The sequence below is a fragment of the Macaca nemestrina genome, chromosome X (genome assembly GCF_043159975.1).
Source record: "Macaca nemestrina isolate mMacNem1 chromosome X, mMacNem.hap1, whole genome shotgun sequence".
Classification (NCBI taxonomy): Eukaryota; Metazoa; Chordata; class Mammalia; order Primates; family Cercopithecidae; genus Macaca; species Macaca nemestrina.
This window is the reverse complement of record NC_092145.1, coordinates 128,169,717-128,188,870: the sequence shown is the minus strand read 5'-3', so window position 1 is coordinate 128,188,870 and position 19,154 is coordinate 128,169,717. Positions and strand designations below refer to the sequence as shown.

Sequence of the window (19,154 nt, the reverse complement as noted above, 5' to 3'; positions counted from 1 at the left end):
AATACAAACTAGCTTTTTTAATGGCAAAGGAAAGACAACAAAAAAGATAAACAACAAAAACAAACGTAAAGACTCCAAAGGAAAAAAAGACACACACAAAAAAATACTGATTAAATCATTCTTTGCTTAGAGTTTCAATGTTTTTCAATAGTTTTTGTCATGGTTCTTAACTCACAATTAGAACAATGTGTTTTAAGTTACTGAAATAGAAATGGAAAAAAATTAACACATTTCATAAAAAAACTAAAGCACAAAATAAAACAACAATTAAAAACAAGCTAGAAAACAGCATCCTCTTCTTGGTAAAAGTTATGGTACACAGAATCTCGAAATAATTTAGAGTTGCATTTCTGTACCTCAAGATAAATACACAATAAAGTGAGTTATTTGTTTTATACCTTACATAAATAGAATAAAAAAATTACTCCTGAACAAGTAACAACTAGTCTTGGAAATACACATGGTCCCTGTCTTATAATGGTTCTACTTAATGATTTGTCAACTTTAGGGTGGTGCGAAAGGGATATACATTCATTAGAAACCATACTTCAGTATAGTATTCAATAAATTGAATGAGGTATTCAACACTTTATTATACAATAGACCTTGTGTTCTATGACTTTGCGCAACTGTAGGTTAACATAGTTGCTCAGAGCATGTTTAAGGTAAGCTCGGCTAAACCATGATATTTGGTAGGTTAAGTGTATTGAATGCATTTCCACAGACAAAATTCTCAACTTACAATGGGTTTATCTGGATATAACCCCATCATAAGTCAAGGAACATCTGTACAATAAAAGAATATGATCAAAAGTTTATAAGATCCTCTAAGGAAGATTTTGTCAAAAGCAAATATGTTTTAACTTGTATGTATTCTCTTGTTTTAACTTTTTTTAGCTTTAGAATATTTGTCAAATCTGGAAATAACTTTATGTATATTTTATGTGGTTAACATTTTATTTACAGTTTTTAAAATATACAAACATATAATTTTATAAAGTTTAACACATTCTTAAAGGTAATTTGTTTTTAGGATACTTTACATGGAAATTTATAACTTTCTTAGAATTTGGGGTGTTTGACAAAGCAATATGCATTTTTTAAATCTTGAAATTTATATAATTATACATTTTAACAGGAATTTTCCTACATAGTCCTACATGATTTCACTGTATCTTCACAATAGTACAGTTGAGTAGGCAGGGGCGATTATTATCACTGATTTAATCTCAATGTTAAAAACCAGGCCTAATTATTTTATATTACTTGCCCAAGGGTACAACTATCAACAATCAGGTTAAATCTTTCTAAGTTTTTTAGGTTCCAACACAGTGCTTTGCTAAACTCTCTACTCTACTGCTTGTCATAACCACATAATGAAAGTTCAATGATGAGGAAAAATGTTAGTAATGTTTTAATTATATGTGGGTTCCCTGTCACACATTTTCATAAATGATTGTTTTAGATTCAGTATATACAAACCTAGAACAATTTCTTCATGCTTACATATGTATACATTTGTAGAATTCACATGTCTAGATGATTTAACTCAGTGAGTTAGGATATGATGTAAAGAGAAGTAAATGTGGTTTTCTCTTTTAGTACTGGCACTGATTAAAACTGCCCTGTCTTCTTCTGTCTCAGAGTCCACACCTACGTGTATCAGACTATCACTCACTAATTCAACAGATGTATATTCAGTACCTATTAAGTGCTAGGTGCTGTTCTAGGAGTTCCAGATACAGTAATGGAGAAAAACAACAACAACAACAACAACAACAACAACAACAACAAAGATACTATTTTTTCTTCCTGGTGGTTGTGTGTATGTATCACCTTCTTGAAAAATGTAGTACTGCAGTTAAATAGGTTATACACATACTTAAATGTAGGTATACATGTTTATAGACTTATAAAACCCTAGGCACTATTGTCCTCATATTTTGGGAAGGTGAAAATAATAGCTTTAAGCAGTTTTAGGCATCAGAAATGCCTTGAGACACTTTGTAACTTGGTTAGCAGAGGAGCATATAACTTTCATTTCTAAGAAAAAGGGATTAGAAAAACCCATTAGTAGCTGTTGTGACAGCAGCCGTTGGGGAGTAGATCTATCTTAAAATTGAAAATGAGAAATAAGAGAACCAAAGACTCAAACTCCAGTTCATTTTCACTCTCTGGAATTTGTCTTTATCTGACAGATAAAGGCAACACCCTATATAAATCTAATTCTTACACTCTTTACATCCCATCCAGCTACCAGGCACTACATTAATGACATATCGAATTGGGAATTGTGTTCAATCAAAAGGCATTAAAGTACTTATTAACTAGGTTTTACGGAGCTTCTAAAAAAAGTTAAAAAGTTATTTTTGGTGGCTCTATGGTAAATTGATCTTTTAATTTTTTCTTCATGGTTTATTGTCCCCATGTGAGAAAACACTTTCTAAACACAACTATGTATTTGGACCAAAATGTTCTTCATAGGATGATGCATTGTCTTTGCATAATTAATGAATTGGTAATTATATATCACACATAAAAAATGACGTAATTGGTTGAAGCACAGCTTCAATCATTTGTGAATAAAAGGAAAACCTCCCCACAACTTAATTGCAACTTCAAAACTTCTACCAGCCTCATGATTTGTAAGTTTTAATATGGAAGTTTCTGCTTTCTACACTTTACATGATGGGGATTATGAAAATAGTGTTGCTGGGAGAATGGAAGGAGTAGGAGTGCGTTCTTAAAGTGCATTTTAGCAGAGTTGGGAGTAAATTGCAGCATAATAGTCAAGGTAGGGCAACTGCTAGGCTTGATAACATAATGGTGGGGGAAAAAGAATGGATAATTTCCTACAAAAGAGAGATTTGTATAAAACATAAAAGAAAACTGTACCAAAGCACATATAAATATGAGCTGGGCATGACTGAAATGCAGCAAATATCCATAATCTCTTCTCTATAATACAAATCTTTTCATATAATACAAATGAAAAATAATGTACTATAGAAATAACTTAAGCATGACTTAAATTACAGTTAATGATTAATATTTGAAAATACACACATTTATATACAGCAAATCAAATAAATCCCGAGTCATATAAGCTGTTGAAGAAACAAATTATATTTAAGACTGAATAAATGTGTTGAAAAACTCCATTTTTCTAAGAGAAACCACTGATCACATTATTGCGAATGTTTATGTAGAGTCCAAAAGATCAGTTTCTACAAAGTCACAATATATTAATAAAAATCATCTTTTTCATGCATTAAACTGTTCTATTAGAAATTTCAAGTAGAATTCAAAAAGCATTTGCAAGCAAATTTTGCTTTGAAATTTTATATGAGTCATGATTAGAGTAATTGCAATATTCTTTTATTCTAATATTATTAAATTGGTGAAATTCAACCCTTTATCTAATATGCCCCTCTATTACAATATGCATATAAACAATAATTCTTTTATTTTCCTTCAGATTTGTTGTTTGGATTTGTACATATGGTGCCTTTTGCTATTATCTGATTCTCCTAATACCAGAATAGAAGCAGTCACTTTGCCCGTGGCATAATTTTGCCTTCATTTAAGTAATTGGTATTATTAAATTTGTGCTTACATGCTATGAAACAGATTCCAGAGTTGAAAGATCTTAACCAGTGTATTAAAAATCCCTGTTGTCAGTACTTTTGTCCCTACTTCAACACAAGACTGAAGTATCGAAGCCTAAAATATGAGAAGAAAACGTACATCTCTCAAGGGATCTTCTGCTAAGTTTTACGTCACCGAAATTCTAACTCGGCCCCAAGTCTGCTGAGAATGGGTTTTCATAGACACATGCTTAAGTTTCTGCGTGACCAGAGAAATAAATCTGCTATCTCTAATTTGAAAATATTTCCAGAATCTGACATTCTCTCACTACTGACTGAGTCCAAGCCACCAGCATCTATCTTTTTCAACTCTTGTGGCTTCTACTATTGGCCCCCTACAGTTCTACTCTCAACCCAGAAGCCAGTGTGATCCTTTTAAAACATGATTGAGATCGTGCCACTCAACTGCTCAAAAACTTAACAACTGCTCTCATCTCATTTAGAATCTTCTTTACAATGGCCCCAAAGGCCCTCCACAATCTGGACACTCACAACTCCCATAACCTCATCTCTTTCTACTCTTCTGCTGGCTTGTTTTGCTTCAGCCACTTTGGCCTTCTTGTTGGTGTTCGATTAAGAAAAGCTCGGTCGCACATTTGGGCCTTTACTCAGACTCCATGGCTGACTCCCTTACCTTCTTCCAATCTTTGCTCAAAGGTCATTTCTACCCTATTTGAAATTGCAATCCCACCACTTTCAATTATACCTACATCTACCCCTGTAGTGGTACTATATCCCCTTAACAGATTCTGTTTTGTTTTTTCCCCCAAAATACGTATCACCTAGCAATACATGATATTTACTTATCATTTTTCTTTGTTTGCTTGCTTCTATTCTGTCTCCCAATGTTATAATAAAAGCTGTATGAGGGCAAAGATTCATTAGTCTCCTTCACTGTTTTATAAGCACTTAGAATAGTGTGTGGTCCATATTAAGAGCTCAATAAATATTTTTGGAATGAATCAATCTGCATTCCTTAGATTTACTTGTCCTAACAATTTTTTATTTCTCAAGACCAATGCAAAAAACCTGAACTCAAGAGGGCTTGAACGACTTTGCTACACACTATCTTTGGCTTATAAGCTCACTACCAGCTTTCCCTTGCGGTGTTAAAGTTGAACAAGGGTTGTCTCTATTTCTTAATCCTATTTAAAATCTACATTAGGACTACCATGTCTCCTACCTGTGAGCTTTCTTCATATGGCCACATTTTTCATCATCCTCTTGGTTACCCAAAGTATAGCACATTTTATTCACTCCAAACAAGGCATCTGCACTATAATTGGTTTTGATAAGACAATTGAAATGATGTGTGCCTGATATTTTTACTTTCCTTCCATTTATTTCCTCCTTCTTTCTTTTTCTCCTTATTTTCTTATTTCTTTTCTTCGATTCTCCCTCCCTCCTTTCCTCACTCTCTTTCTTCCCTACTTCCTCCCTTCCTTCCTCCTCCTTTCAATGGTTTGAAACTCAAGTACAATGTTGAACACTAAAGGGAAGTGGGCAGATATCCTTGTCTTGTTCATGATCTTAGGGTGAAAACATTCCACTCCACCATAAAGAATAATATTAGCTGTAAATTGATTCTTATTATTGCAAAAGGTAAATCATAGTTGTCATTCTTATTATAAGCTATGTTCTTATTTTTGTCCTAAAAATTCACATTTATTGATACCAAGGCCTAATTGAACAGCTAAGGATTCCCTGAATGAGGGAGCAGCAGAATCACTTGAAGAATTCCACATGAAAGGCATGAACTCTTTTTTTTTTTTTTTTTTTTTTTTTTTTTTTGAGATGGAGTCTTGCTCTGTCGCCCAGGCTGGAGTGCAGTGGCCGGATCTCAGCTCCCTGCAAGCTCCGCCTCCCAGGTTTACGCCATTCTCCTGCCTCATCCTCCTGAGTAGCTGGGACTACAGGCACCCGCCACCTCGCCTGGCTAGTTTTTTGTATTTTTTAGTAGAGACGGGGTTTCACTGTGTTAGCCAGGATGGTCTCGATCTCCTGACCTCATGATCCTCCCGTCTCGGCCTCCCAAAGTGCTGGGATTACAGGCTTGAGCCACCGCGCCCGGCCTGCATAAACTATTTCTAAGAATTTCTCTATGTAGATGCTAACTACACAGTAAATATATCATTATTTATTTCAAAAATATCCTAGATAGAGTTCCCCTAAAAGCAGATTCTAAGACAAGGGATGTATTTGGGAATGATCCAAGGAGGTGCTGGTAAGTGTGTGTAAGGTAAGACAGGGAGCAAGTAAAAAGTATCCTATGAGGCAGGTTTTTACTGTGTTCGATGGGGTCTTAATCCTGGAACAGAATTCTGGGTCAGAGCATAAATCATGCTTCAGAGTTACCCTAAATGAAGAGCGAGTGAGTAGTGGTGTTTATCCACCAAAAGTTATCTGTTATTGGTTGAGGTTTGCTGGGGAACATTGGGGATGCAGAGCTTTAACTACCTGACACTCATGAGCTTTGATTACTAGAGAGAGCCCTAAGGCAAACAGAGACACTTGGACCTGGCAGCTGCCAGTCAGAGTACAAGGCATGCTGAGTCAGGAAATGATACGGGTGATGTCCCAAGAGTGTTTCATACTCCAGTAAAACTGACGCTGTCAGTAAAATTAGGCATATGGACACATGATGATAAATCCTTTCAGTTAAGTCTTCTAAGTGGATCATTTCTGCTTTTAGGATAAGCTTTCAAATATTTAACTCTCTCAAGAGAAAACCTTTTGGTAACTTAAAACTTATGATGCTAAGAAATTCTATGTTCATCCTTTCATATGAGATACTTTAAAGCAGGATTTGATGGTTTAACACAGTAATTATATTTTGGAAAATTTTCTCATGAAAATGATTTTTTCTTAAAAATAAAATGCAACTTAATATTGTTCTAAACTTCCAAAAATTGCAATTCTTCTAAAATTATGTACTCTTGTCTGTTATGGGCATTATTAACTTTGTACATATAAACAATCACAATCAATTAACTGCTAATATTGGCTCTGAAATAAGAACGAAAATATTACTTATGTGTATGTTTCTCATTCCTCTCTAGCTCTGCCTTAGCTAGTGTTTTTGCTATTACATGCAGATTTCCATATATAAGTTGGTGTTTTTCTGCATAGTCTCTGTCAACATGATTAGGTAGCTTTCCAATTCAATACATCTATTGAAACCATATGTGCTATTTTAGTTGTATTTTGTTTAGAAAGTAATTCTTTTAACTTATTACATATTATTTGTTTTATATTGCACTTTCAAAAAATATGTATGTTAAAGCACAGCAATACCTACTATAGTTCTGTAATTTGATTCATGCAAATCTGTCAGGAATAAAATCAACCACAATTTAATTTCAAACCTTCCCAACCAGCAGCTGTACAATTTATGCACTGCTTTTCTATTTTTACTACTGGATAATGACAATGATGAATGTCTTTAACAGGAAATACATATTCATTGAAAAGACTGAGCTCAAAACTATCCCCCTTCAAAAAGTCAATGAAGGTAGGAAGCCCATTCACCTACTGGTGATTTGTTGGGAGAGAGAAGAAATCACGCCCACAACTGCATCTTATGGGGATTCAACCATTTAGCTAAATTAAACCTGCAATAATACCATATTATAAACCACAGTAATCAATACTATTATGATTGATGTCAGCTATAATAATATTAAATAGATCAGGATGAACAAATGATCCACTATGAGTGTAGCCAAGGGTCTACCATTCTGAGCATGCCAGGTTAAGAGGTATGGAGACCGTTATTCAATGGGCAACTTAATAAGATCAGGGTCACTGCTCTCCTGAATCAAATGTCCATGATCCTGGGAAGGAATGAATATTAGCTCATTTGCAGTAATTTACATGTTGAATGACAATGATGAACTTACAAACTCTGCTGCCATGAGAACTTAGTTAATAGAAATAATGACAGGAATTCTGGCATGCCTATTTTACTAACCGATTAGGGTTTTTTTCATCATTGTACCAATGAGTGATTTGACTTTTACTTCAAACAGAGTAAGAAACAGTGCCATACTGACATGGATGGAATAGTTCCAGAGATCTGTGAAGCTCTTATTTTACTGTGTAATTTTATAGCTTATTTGATATAATGTAAGATATTAAAGTCAAGTCACTGAGATACTGCAACACCGATTTCCAAAACAAACAAATAGCTTTATCCATTTGTATATTCATACAGGCAAATGTGTGACATAGAATGAGCTTCCAGGAAATCATTTGAGTATAAAATACTTCAGCTAATATGTGCTGCTGATAGCAAACTCATCTTTTGCCTATAATCACATGCCGTTTGCATTGGAAAATACCAAGCTCTGGGTACACTATAATATTTCATTTTGAGTATAAAATGTATGATCACAAAATTATCTGGAGACACATTATTATGTACATTTTCTTGATCCTACATTCATTTATCTTCAGACACTGCCTTCTAAAATTCATAGCCTCTTTCCTTATCATGATTTGTCTTACTTCAGAATGCAGTAACTTGCTGCTGGTGGTTTGAAAACAGATGGATTTTGTTGGTAGCCTTTTGCTAGCAGTTATAAAGAAAATATTTTATTGATTTCTATTCAATTTTATTCCATATATTATAGAATAGGTATTGACATTAATTTGAAATTGAATAAGTATACAAAAAATATAAAACAAAAACAATGCACATTAGATATAAATGAAAAATCTAATTTCCCTTTTTGGAAAATGAAAGGAAAATAATCCATTAGCTAGGAATAAACTGTTCCTCCATATAAGTTTGTTTTCTGGGGGTTCCTTTCTATCCGTACTGCATGTATAAAATGATTATTTTCGTGCATTTCTTCATTTTAGGATGTCTCTCAACACTAAATATTGTAAAATACATCTTCTAACTTAGGTGCTTCTACCCAAGATTTCTGAAGCTAATCACACTATAAAGTATTTTTAAGAATTCCATATGTAAGTCAAAATGCCATCATGATGTATAAAATGTAAGTCAATTGTTCTGGCATTATGAATGATTGGTATGATCACCTTGTAAAATCTGAATGAAAGTGCTTTGCTTTTACCTTCAGAGACTCCTCTTGCTTAAAGAGATCTTCAAAGTCCTTAGCACAGAGGTCAGGAGCATTGAGAAGTTGTTCCACTTCTGATAGGGCTTGTGAGACATGAGTGATTTCAGTCAGGTAAGTAGAAGGCACATAAGAAATTTCCAAAGGCATGTCTTCAGTCATCACCATCATCGTTTCTTCACGGACAGTGTGCTGGTATAGATATACGAAAGAACAATTCTTTTAGCTTCCTAATGGTGAAAACTCCTCTATTGAGTTTATATAGCTCTCATTCTACAGCTGACAAGTGAATCTACAAACTGGGCTGAAACTAGATTCAAAACCTCATGATGATAAGTCTAGTAAAAACGTTATTAATTATATACCTGCTTCTTCCAAAAAGTGTTAGAAGCATTTTATAATAAGCGATACACACATATTAGCACCATGAATATAAGATGAAAGACCATGAGGTCATAAGGAGAGTAGTTTTATCCTAAGAAAACGATGATTTTTGCAACCAGCATTTTAATTTCTAATTCTAATTTGCAACTGGCATTTAAAATTCTAATTTTCCTAGAAATCCAGGTATGGAACTGGGTGAAGGGGGTTCATATCTGTTTTATTGGTAACAAAGGCAACTTTCCTATACATTTTCCCCCAATCTTCATTGAGATACAACAGATACAAAGTAGTTAGGCTGGTATGTAACTGTATTAAAGCCCTCTTCTCCTCCAAATTCTAGACATTAGCTCCTGCTTTTGTTGCTACTCTCTTGCTAAGTTAAGCTGCTAATTAAGGTGCTATATGAGCAGAACTGACTGTGGAATTTGTATTTTAAAAAGAACTCCAGAATGTCCCGAGATATACGGGAGCACTAGCCTCTTCTCTTGCACCTACACTTTTCTGACTGGGATCCAAGTGCTAGACATGACGAGAATTTCCAGCTCCAGAGTCCTTTTGGAGTTTCCCAGTAATGCCTCTTTCCCTATTCCTTATAAGAGCAAAAAATAAATACTACTTGGCACGCAAATTCGAAAGATGGATGACCTCTACTCTCTTCTGTCTACACTATAGGCAGCAAAATTCTTGTAATTCAAATTATTCTCCCAGTAACTTTGTCTAGAATTGATCAACTGCCACCTGCCTATTGATGAGGTCACCTGAGGGTTTCAGTGGTAGGGTCTCTGGGGAAGTTCAGACGATAAGCATGCTAAAATAGCCATTTATTACTGCACAGCCTTTTACGACAACACGATACTCATTTTTGCAATAATGTAATAAATTGGACTTTGGGGATCCTAGACTGAACCCCACACAAAAATGAGTGAAATGTATAAGCTCGTCAATTTATGTTTTAATTTCTCTGACCTAGGATTGTCATACTCAATTCTTACATGATACAAAAAATGAAATAATTCTAATTTAGATATCTCATCTACTTGTGATATAGCAAATTCACAGAATTGCACAAATTAGCTTTTAAATAAATAAACCTTTTACAACATTTGTTTTATTGTGTATATCTTGACCAAACCCATGGCACACATTCCTTCATGATCAATGGAATAATGTACATATATTTCTCATTTACATTTAAAAGGATATTAGAAACTTGAGCCAGAGTTTGATAAATAAAATTCAGAATTTAACAGATTTCTTAAGAAATTCTTAATTTCTCTATTTCATAATAAGCATTTTACCCATTTAAAAGAAAAATAACTCAGCAGGCTATTTGAATGTGAAATTGTCACTGACTCATTAACCACTTAGTAGAATCAACAGCACAAGTAACACAAGCTTGTGTTTTGCATGCATTACATTGGTTGACGACCATTATGTTGTTCTTAATAAAATTCACAAGTTAATAAGCTTGCCTTATTCGCATTAGTTGCTTTAACCTCTGCGGTAAAGATAGCTTCACATCATCTAAAGCAAGCATATTTCCTATAATACTTATTTAATGGTGCAATTATATTTGCTTTTAATGATATACATTTTATGCCTATAAGTTTTTGGAAAACAAAGGTTTTTGTTATCAGGAACGGAGTAGAGGACAAGTTGTAATTTTTCATTTATTTATTTATTTACTTATTTGGTTGTTTAATCGAGGGAATTGTTTCAGAATTGGACATATCTTGAAAATATTTAGAAAAAAATCTGTGTGGCCTTAAAAAAGAAGTGGGAATTCAAAAAAGTTTTGATGCATGTCCTCATCATTTTTTCTTAAAAGAAAAATAATTCTAAGATCTTTATATCTATTTTCTGATTCTTCTTTGATATGTAGTTTTCTCAGTCTTCATTACTTTCATTTGAGATGCTCTCAGCTACCTTAAATTCATATTGCTGCTTAATAAATATAGTATAGCAAGAAACTTAGCTGTATGGTCAAATACAATAAAGAAAAAGACACTCAAAATACACTCACTTTTGTTTGCTAACTTGTATTTAACTTCCTTAAACAAAATCTCAAACCCAAAGTTTGACGACTTTGGCATTTGCATAAAGGAACTTTAAATAAAAATGAGATTTACCAATGAATCCAGGAGCTGGTTTTTTGAAAAGATTAACAAAATAGATAGACCACTAATCAGACTAATAAAGAAGAAAAGAGAATCAAATAGACACAATAAAAAATGATAAATGGAATATCACCACTGATCCCACAGAAATACAAAGTATCATCAGAGATGACTATAAACACAAACTAGAAAATCTAGAAGAAATAGATAAAAACCTGGACACATACACTCTCCCAAGACTAAACCAGGAAGAGTTTAAATCTCTGAATAGACCAATAACAAGTTCTGAAATTGAGGCAGTAATTAATAGCCTACCAACCGAAAAAAAGAAAAAAAGCCCAGGACCAGACAGATTCACAGCCGAATTCTACCAGAGGTACAAAGAGGAGCTGGTACCATTCCTTCTAAAATTATCCCAAGCAATAGAAAAAAAAAAGGGACTCCTCCCCAACTCTTTTTACGAGGCCAGCAGCATCCTGATACCAAAACCTGGCACAGACACAACAACAAAAAAAGAAAATCCTCAATAAAATACTGACAAACCAAATTCAGTAGCACATTAAAAAGCATATCCACCACAATCGAGTAGACTTCATCCCTGTGATGCAAGGCTGATTCAGCATACACAAATCAACAAATGTAATCCATCACATAAACAGAACCAATGACAAAAAAAACACACTTGATTATCTCAATAGACGCAGAAAAGGCCTTCAATAAAAGTTAACACCCCTTCATATTAAAAACTCTCAATAAACTAGTTATTGATGGAACAAATCTCAAAATACTAACAGCTATTTATGACAAACCCACAGCCAGTATCATACTGAATGGGCAAAAGCTGGAAGCATTCCCTTTGAAAACTGGCACAAGACAAGGCTGCCCTCTCTCATCACTCCTATTCAACATAGTATTGGAAGTTCTGGCCAGGGCAATCAGGTAAGACAAAGAAATAAAGATATTCAAATAGGAAGATAGGAAGTCAAATTGTCTCTGTTTGCAGATGACATGATTGTATATTTAGAAAACCCCATCGTCTCAGCCCAAAGACTCTTTAAGCTGATAAGCAACTTCAGCCAAGTCTCAGGATACAAAATCAATGTGCAAAAATCACAAGCATTCCTATACACCAATAACAGACAAAGAGAGAGCCAAATAATGAGAGAACTCCCATTTAAAATTGCTACAAAGAAAATAAAATAATACCTAGGAACACAACTTACCAGGGAAGTGAAGGACCTCTTCAAGGAGAACGACAAACAACTGCTCAAGGAAATAAGAGAGGACCCAAACAAATGTAAAAACATTCCATGCTTATGGAAAGGAAGAATCAATATCATGAAAGTGGCCATAGTGCCCAAACTAATTTATAGATTCAATGCTACTTTCATCAAGCTACCATTGACTTTCTTCACAGAATTAGAACAAACTACTTTACATTTCATATGGAACCAAAAAAGAGCCCATATAGCCAAGACAATCCTAAGCAAGAATAACAAAGCTGGAGGCATCACGCTATCTGACTTCAAACTATACTACAAGGCTACAGTAACCAAAACAGATTGGTACTGGTAGCAAAACATATAGACCAATGGAACAGAACAGAGGCCTCAGAAATAACACCACACATCTACAACCATCTGATCTTTGACAAACCTGACAAAAACAAGCAATGGGGAAAGGATTCCCTATTTAATAAATGGTGCTGGGAAAATTGGCTAGCCATATGCAGAAAACGGAAACTGGATCCCTTTCCTACACTTTATACAAAAATTAACTCACGATGGATTAAAGACTTAAACCTAAGACCTAAAACCATAAAAACTCTAGAAGAAAACCTAGGCAATACCATTCAGGACACAGGCATGGGCAAAAACTTCATGACTACACCAAAAGCAAAGGCAAAAAAAGCCAAAATTGACAAATGGGATCTAATTAAACTAAAGAGCTTTTGCACAGCAAAAGAAACTATCATCAGAGTGAACAGGCAACCTACAGAATGGGAGAAAATTTTTGCAATCTATCCATCTGACAAAGAGCTAATATCCAGAATCTATAAAGAACTTAAACAAATTTACAAGATTAAAACAACCCCATCAGAAAGCGGGCAAAGGATATGAACAGACACTTCTCAAAAGAAGACATTTATGAGGCCAACAAACATGAAAAAAAGCTCACCATCACTGGTCATTAGAGATATGCATCAAAACCACAATGAGATAGCATCTCATGCCAGTTAGAATGGTGGTCACTAAAAAGTCAGGAAACAACAGATGCTGGAGAGGATGTGCAGAATAGGAACGCTTTTACATGGTTGGTGGGAGTGTAAATTAGTTCCACCACTGTGGAAGACAGTGTGCCAATTTCTCAAGGATCTAGAACCAGAAATACCATTTGACCCAGCAATCCCATTACTGGATATATACCCAAGGGATTATAAATCATCCTACTATAATGACACATGAACACGTATGTTTATTGCAGCACTGTCCACAATAGCAAAGAATTGGAACCAACCCAAATGTCCATCAATGATAGACTGGATAAAGAAAATTGACACATATACACTATGGAATACTATACAGCCATAAAAAAGAATGAGTTTGTGTCCTTTGCAGGAACATGGATGAAACTAGAAACCATCATTCTCAGCAAACTAACACAGGAACAGAAAACCAAACACCACATGTTCTCACTGGTAAGTGGGAGTCGAACAATGAAAACATATGGGCACAGGGAGGGGAACATCACACACTGGGGCCTGTCACAGGGTTGGGGGCAAGGGTAGGGATAGCATTAGGAGAAATACCTAATGTAGATGACGGGTTGATGGGTGCAGCAAACCACCATGGAACATGTATACCTATGTAACAAACCTGCACGTTCTGTACATGAATCCCATAACTTAAGTATAATTTTAAAAAAGAAAAAAATCATTCAGTGACACTGCATAAATTGAAAATGAAATTTACTTAAAAATAAGAATTCATGCTCTAAGACCAGAATTCTGCATCTCAGCGAATAAGATCTACTATTAATCACAGTCCTAAACCAGGGCTTAAAGAATATAGGCAGCACACCGTACTCTGGCTTCTCATCTGTTAAGCTTTCCTCCACCTGATCCCATGTGTCTGCCATAGATTATTATATACCGATTTAATAAATATTCTTCAGAACATTAAACTAAAAACCATTTTCACCTATCTTTCAATGAAAATGTCTTTTAGAAGAAGTTATGTGACATCTATTTAAATTGCCAATTTTTCTGGTAACCATCCTTTTACTCTCTGTGTACAAGAGTTCAATTTTTAAAAAAATTTTAGATCTCAAAATAAGTGACAATTATAATTCTATATCTGGTTCTAGAAATCATTTTTTACAAACTTTTTAATAATGAAGAAACTTTTATTAACCTGACTGAAATACTCTTCAAAGAAACATTAGTCATTGAACTGCAGGTTGAGAATGCTCTAATAATATGCATATTATGATTATTTTCAAGATTGTCACAAATAAGCCATAGAGCAATCAGTGTCAATTCACGGAAATAATTCCTCCATGTTCAGCCATGGCATGAACAAATTTTCTAGAACACTTAGAAATATTAAAATTCTTATGGTTGAACATAATCAATAAAAAGGTATAGTTTATTACTTTAGAAAAATCTGAATGAGAAAAATCATTCCTACCCTAAACTACTGATAATTAAGTAATCTTTTAAAAATTTTTTCTTTCCATTATAAATTAGAATACCTGTAATTTCTAAAATGCTTCAGCTATATGTTATAAAGTCTAAAAGGTTAATGTTATACATTAAATATATTTAATGATGACAGATCTATTGAATGATTTATTATCTTAATACATAGTGTCCAGTCATCATAGATAACAGATATTAAGTGGTACAGATCAACTGACTAGAGAAAACTAAGGGTTGATCCTGTAATTTTCATGAGAAATAGACATATTCCAAAGTAACTTTTTGACACCACTGGGAAACTGTGAACTCATTTTCTAGAAAATTCCATTTTATTAAGTTTGAACATTCTCATTTATTATAGCAATCTGATATACACAATAATGTTTAATATATAGACTTTTGTAATTTTCATATACAAGAAACTACCACAAACTGAATCAAAAGAGAACCAGACATTTGGAGATCTAGTTTACTATCTATTCCTTAAAAGTATAGCACTCCTATTGAAACAGTCACACAAATCTATAATGAGTAAACTACATCCATTGAATGACTTTCAGTTTGGTTTAATAAAAATTTCAGACAGCTATTTAAAAATCAGTGTAATTGGAAATATGTTTATTTTCTCTTCTTTATGCAAAATCCATGTACTCATTCAGATTAATCCTTTTCATTTGAATTTCATTAACTCTGCCTTGAATAATTATATCCTTCTGAGTTCTGATGTGTACAAATCCTGTCCAACCTTTTGAAACTCAGCTTGCTTTTGTTAATGTTCTTTACCTTATATCATTATAGATACTCATGCATCATTAGCAAGGAAATGCTATAATCTGACTAATTGATTTTGTGTTTATTTTCATTTTTAGCTATATATACCCCAAATAATACACTAGCCTCATTTTCTAGAAACAAAAAAGATATGTGAAAGAAACCATAAAATGCCTATTTTTATTTAAAAACGAAAAGTTCAATCAATGCTTAATGATTGTTATAGAACAAAATGATGATTTGTGTGATCTAAACTTTAAGTCAAAACAGTTTTGAGATTTTGAGCTGTGTAAGTAGGCACAGGTATCACTCACAATGCTTTAAATAAACTTTCATTTATCTGAAACTTCAGTTATCACATTCTTTTCATTACATAAAATTTGTTTCTTGAAGGGCCATAACTGCCTAGGATAAAAGCAATCCTGTTTTGAAACAAATGGTGCATTATGTCTAGGTTTTTAAACAAAATGTTTTCCTCCATGATTTAAAAGACTTCTCTCTCCTTTAAATGCATTGAGGTTACTGACCCATTTATGAGTTATGAGGTCAAAGAAACTCAAGAAGAAAAATGTGCTATATGACATATTATTATGACATATGCCACAAAAATAACTACATATCTCATATAAATATGGCACATGAAAAATATATCAATGCATCAAAAGTCTAACTAAAAAAATAGACTATTACCTTGACCAAAAACAAATAGTGATGGAGCCATTTTTTTTAACTTCATTGGTGTTAATGAAGATGAAGATAAGCAAATCCTCAAAGTAAGATGATTTATTAATGATTTACTGTGAGCTATAAAATGAAAATCTATGAGCCATAATATGAAAGTATGTCAGTTTATATCTGATTATCTTTCCTCAAAAGGACATTCTTAGATATTATGGATTATTTAAAAGTAGTAACACAATGATATGTAAATCCAAAATAGGACTGCAGGCTTTAAGTAGGTTCTGATGGGCCATAAATGGAAAGACTTAAGTTTTCTTAGACAAGTAGCTCTGTTAGCTTCACAAGTCTTCAGAGAAAGACAAGTTTCCTTCTAGGAATCATTACAGTAATAAAGAAAGTTGAGGGATTTTTAATTTATTTCCCCTGGATAATTATAATATAAGCATTATATAAGACATTATAAGCATAAAAATGCAAATCACAATAAAATTTGGCAAAAATATTGTATCAGTCCAGAGTGATTAAAAAGCCCTCAAACAATAAAGCATAAAAACAAAAGAATATGATGCAGATGAGATGGGTATGGTTTATAATCTGCATTGTCACTGTTTTGGATACATATAATGGCATTACAGTAACAGCATTCTGACGATACTTTGTTTTGTATGTTTTAGTCAAGTCACTGGGTAAAAAGACCTTGAATAATCAATCTAATGAGTCTAAGCATATTGGTTATGACCCTGCATAGAGAAAATAGCAATGAGAGAGCGTTTGCTCTTATGTGATCTCCCCCTTCCTATTGCATCATCTATCAAATTGCTTATATGAAGCTATGTAACGAAAAAAAGGGCATGTCCACCTCAGAATAATTATTAAGAATTAATCAACAATATAATTTATCCCCTTTTTAAAAAAAGAATAAAACTCACTAAAATACATAAAATAATCAAGGTAAAATATGAAAGAAAATAATCCTTTATACCCATATTATTTTTCTAAAATTAGAATAAAATTTTAAAGCAGGGCAGGCTATCAGTGAAAAAGATACGCAGATGATGCTGGATTTGCCAGTCTTTAAATACGCCCTACTTCTAGAAGGCCAGGTATAAATAGCATCCTATATAAAAGGTCTGCACAGACCTGCTCATTGACCTGCCTCATGTTGATTCTTACTTCCTACACCATGAAATTTACCTAATTCCTCAGGGCCAAGCTCAATTACTATATAATTAAGCTGATAAACTGAATCTGGAAAATGTGTTAATGCCTTATAGTGGTTTAAAGTCTTTTCTTTCAAAGGACAACATTTGCATTTTTATAAAGGTTTTCAAAGAATTAACATAAATTAGTAACTTGATAAAATTTCAGTCACTAAGTATGGCCTGTGAAAGAAGAGAAAGAAAACGGCTTTGTTTGCCACCATGATAAGCATCAATATATAAGCACCAACAATCATGGCCTGCCTTGTAAAACCATCTCCAAAAAATAACCTATGAATTAATAGATAAGGTTATATACCTTAGCCAACTTATAAGGCAGCAAACAAATGCAGCAAAGACTCATGCCTACTATCTAGCATACAGTATATTATCAAAAATATCTGTTGGATAAATTAATGAAGAAACCAGTATCAACTTAACCAGTAGATAATTATAAGATAGACATGTGGCTAGAATTGCCAGGATCTACATTTATAATGTAATTTATATTTAGGAATATTCAGAATTCAAACAGGAATATTTCTTCATTTCATAATGCAATATTTATTGTCATAGATTTAAAAGGTATATCTGATTTCACTACGTCACATTTCTCCAATTCATAGCACATTAGCTACATGCTACTGTACATGCATGTTTAGGTTCTTAAGTTGTCTTTTAGGTATTAATGTAACTCATTATACATGAATACAAACATAAGCAATTATTTGAGGTAATGATACATAGACAATATTAGAATATACTAATTTTAGCTTCTTCATGGGTGTCACAATGTCTATTAGCAAATTGAAGGCTATGAGAAGACTCCTATTAAAAAATCATTTTAATCTTTGATAATTCTTCCCAAACTCTTCTCATAAAAGTTTTCCTTTATATATCCAGGAGATATTTTTTATTGTAAGCTATTCCAAAATGTCAGCTTGGGAATATTTGTTATAGCAATCTTTTTTGTTGACAAGCAAATTGAACCCTCCCTCCACCCCACATACATACCTATACTTAATTCAGTGTGAAAATAAAAATAACACAAGAAAAAATAAGTATGGAAATACCTTAAATTCTGCAGTTATATTTCACACTACTATATCAGTTTTAACTTCTGTTGCCTTGTGGATCTGTTAACTTGAGTAGATTTTTCAGAATAAACTCACACTTTTATTTCTATACTACATTTATCACACCCCTCAGAAAATGTAAACACTATCTCTAGATTAATGTGGCAACTCAGTATCTATGTCTAAATATGCATGTGTCATAATTATGTTTTACAATAAAGTATTCTCTTTATTAGAAATGTGAGTGATAGTAAAGATGCCTATAATTACACTATCCAGTATGGTAGTCATTAACTATACTTGACTAAATAAATGTAAATCTAAATTATTTAAAAGGAAATACAATTAAAAATTTAGTACATCTGTTTTTACTAGCCATGTTTTAAGTTCTCAGTAGCCTTAATAGCTACTTTATTGGACAGTGTAGATATAGAACATTGCCATCATCTCAGAAAGTTCTATTAGACAGTGCTAATCTAGAGAATAATACATTTT

General features: G+C 33.3%; 1 protein-coding gene across 13 annotated transcripts in view; it reads right to left on the bottom strand.

The window, feature by feature from the left end:
* Positions 1–19,154, bottom strand: part of LOC105490348 (dystrophin) — a 2,266,916-nt gene that overhangs the window by 1,216,629 nt on the left and 1,031,133 nt on the right. For all 13 annotated transcript variants that reach the window (XM_071089080.1, XM_071089088.1, XM_071089087.1 and 10 more), the window contains one exon: positions 8,729–8,923. In XM_071089080.1, coding sequence (XP_070945181.1) covers positions 8,729–8,923 — 195 coding nt within the window. The remainder of the gene's footprint in view (positions 1–8,728; positions 8,924–19,154) is intronic.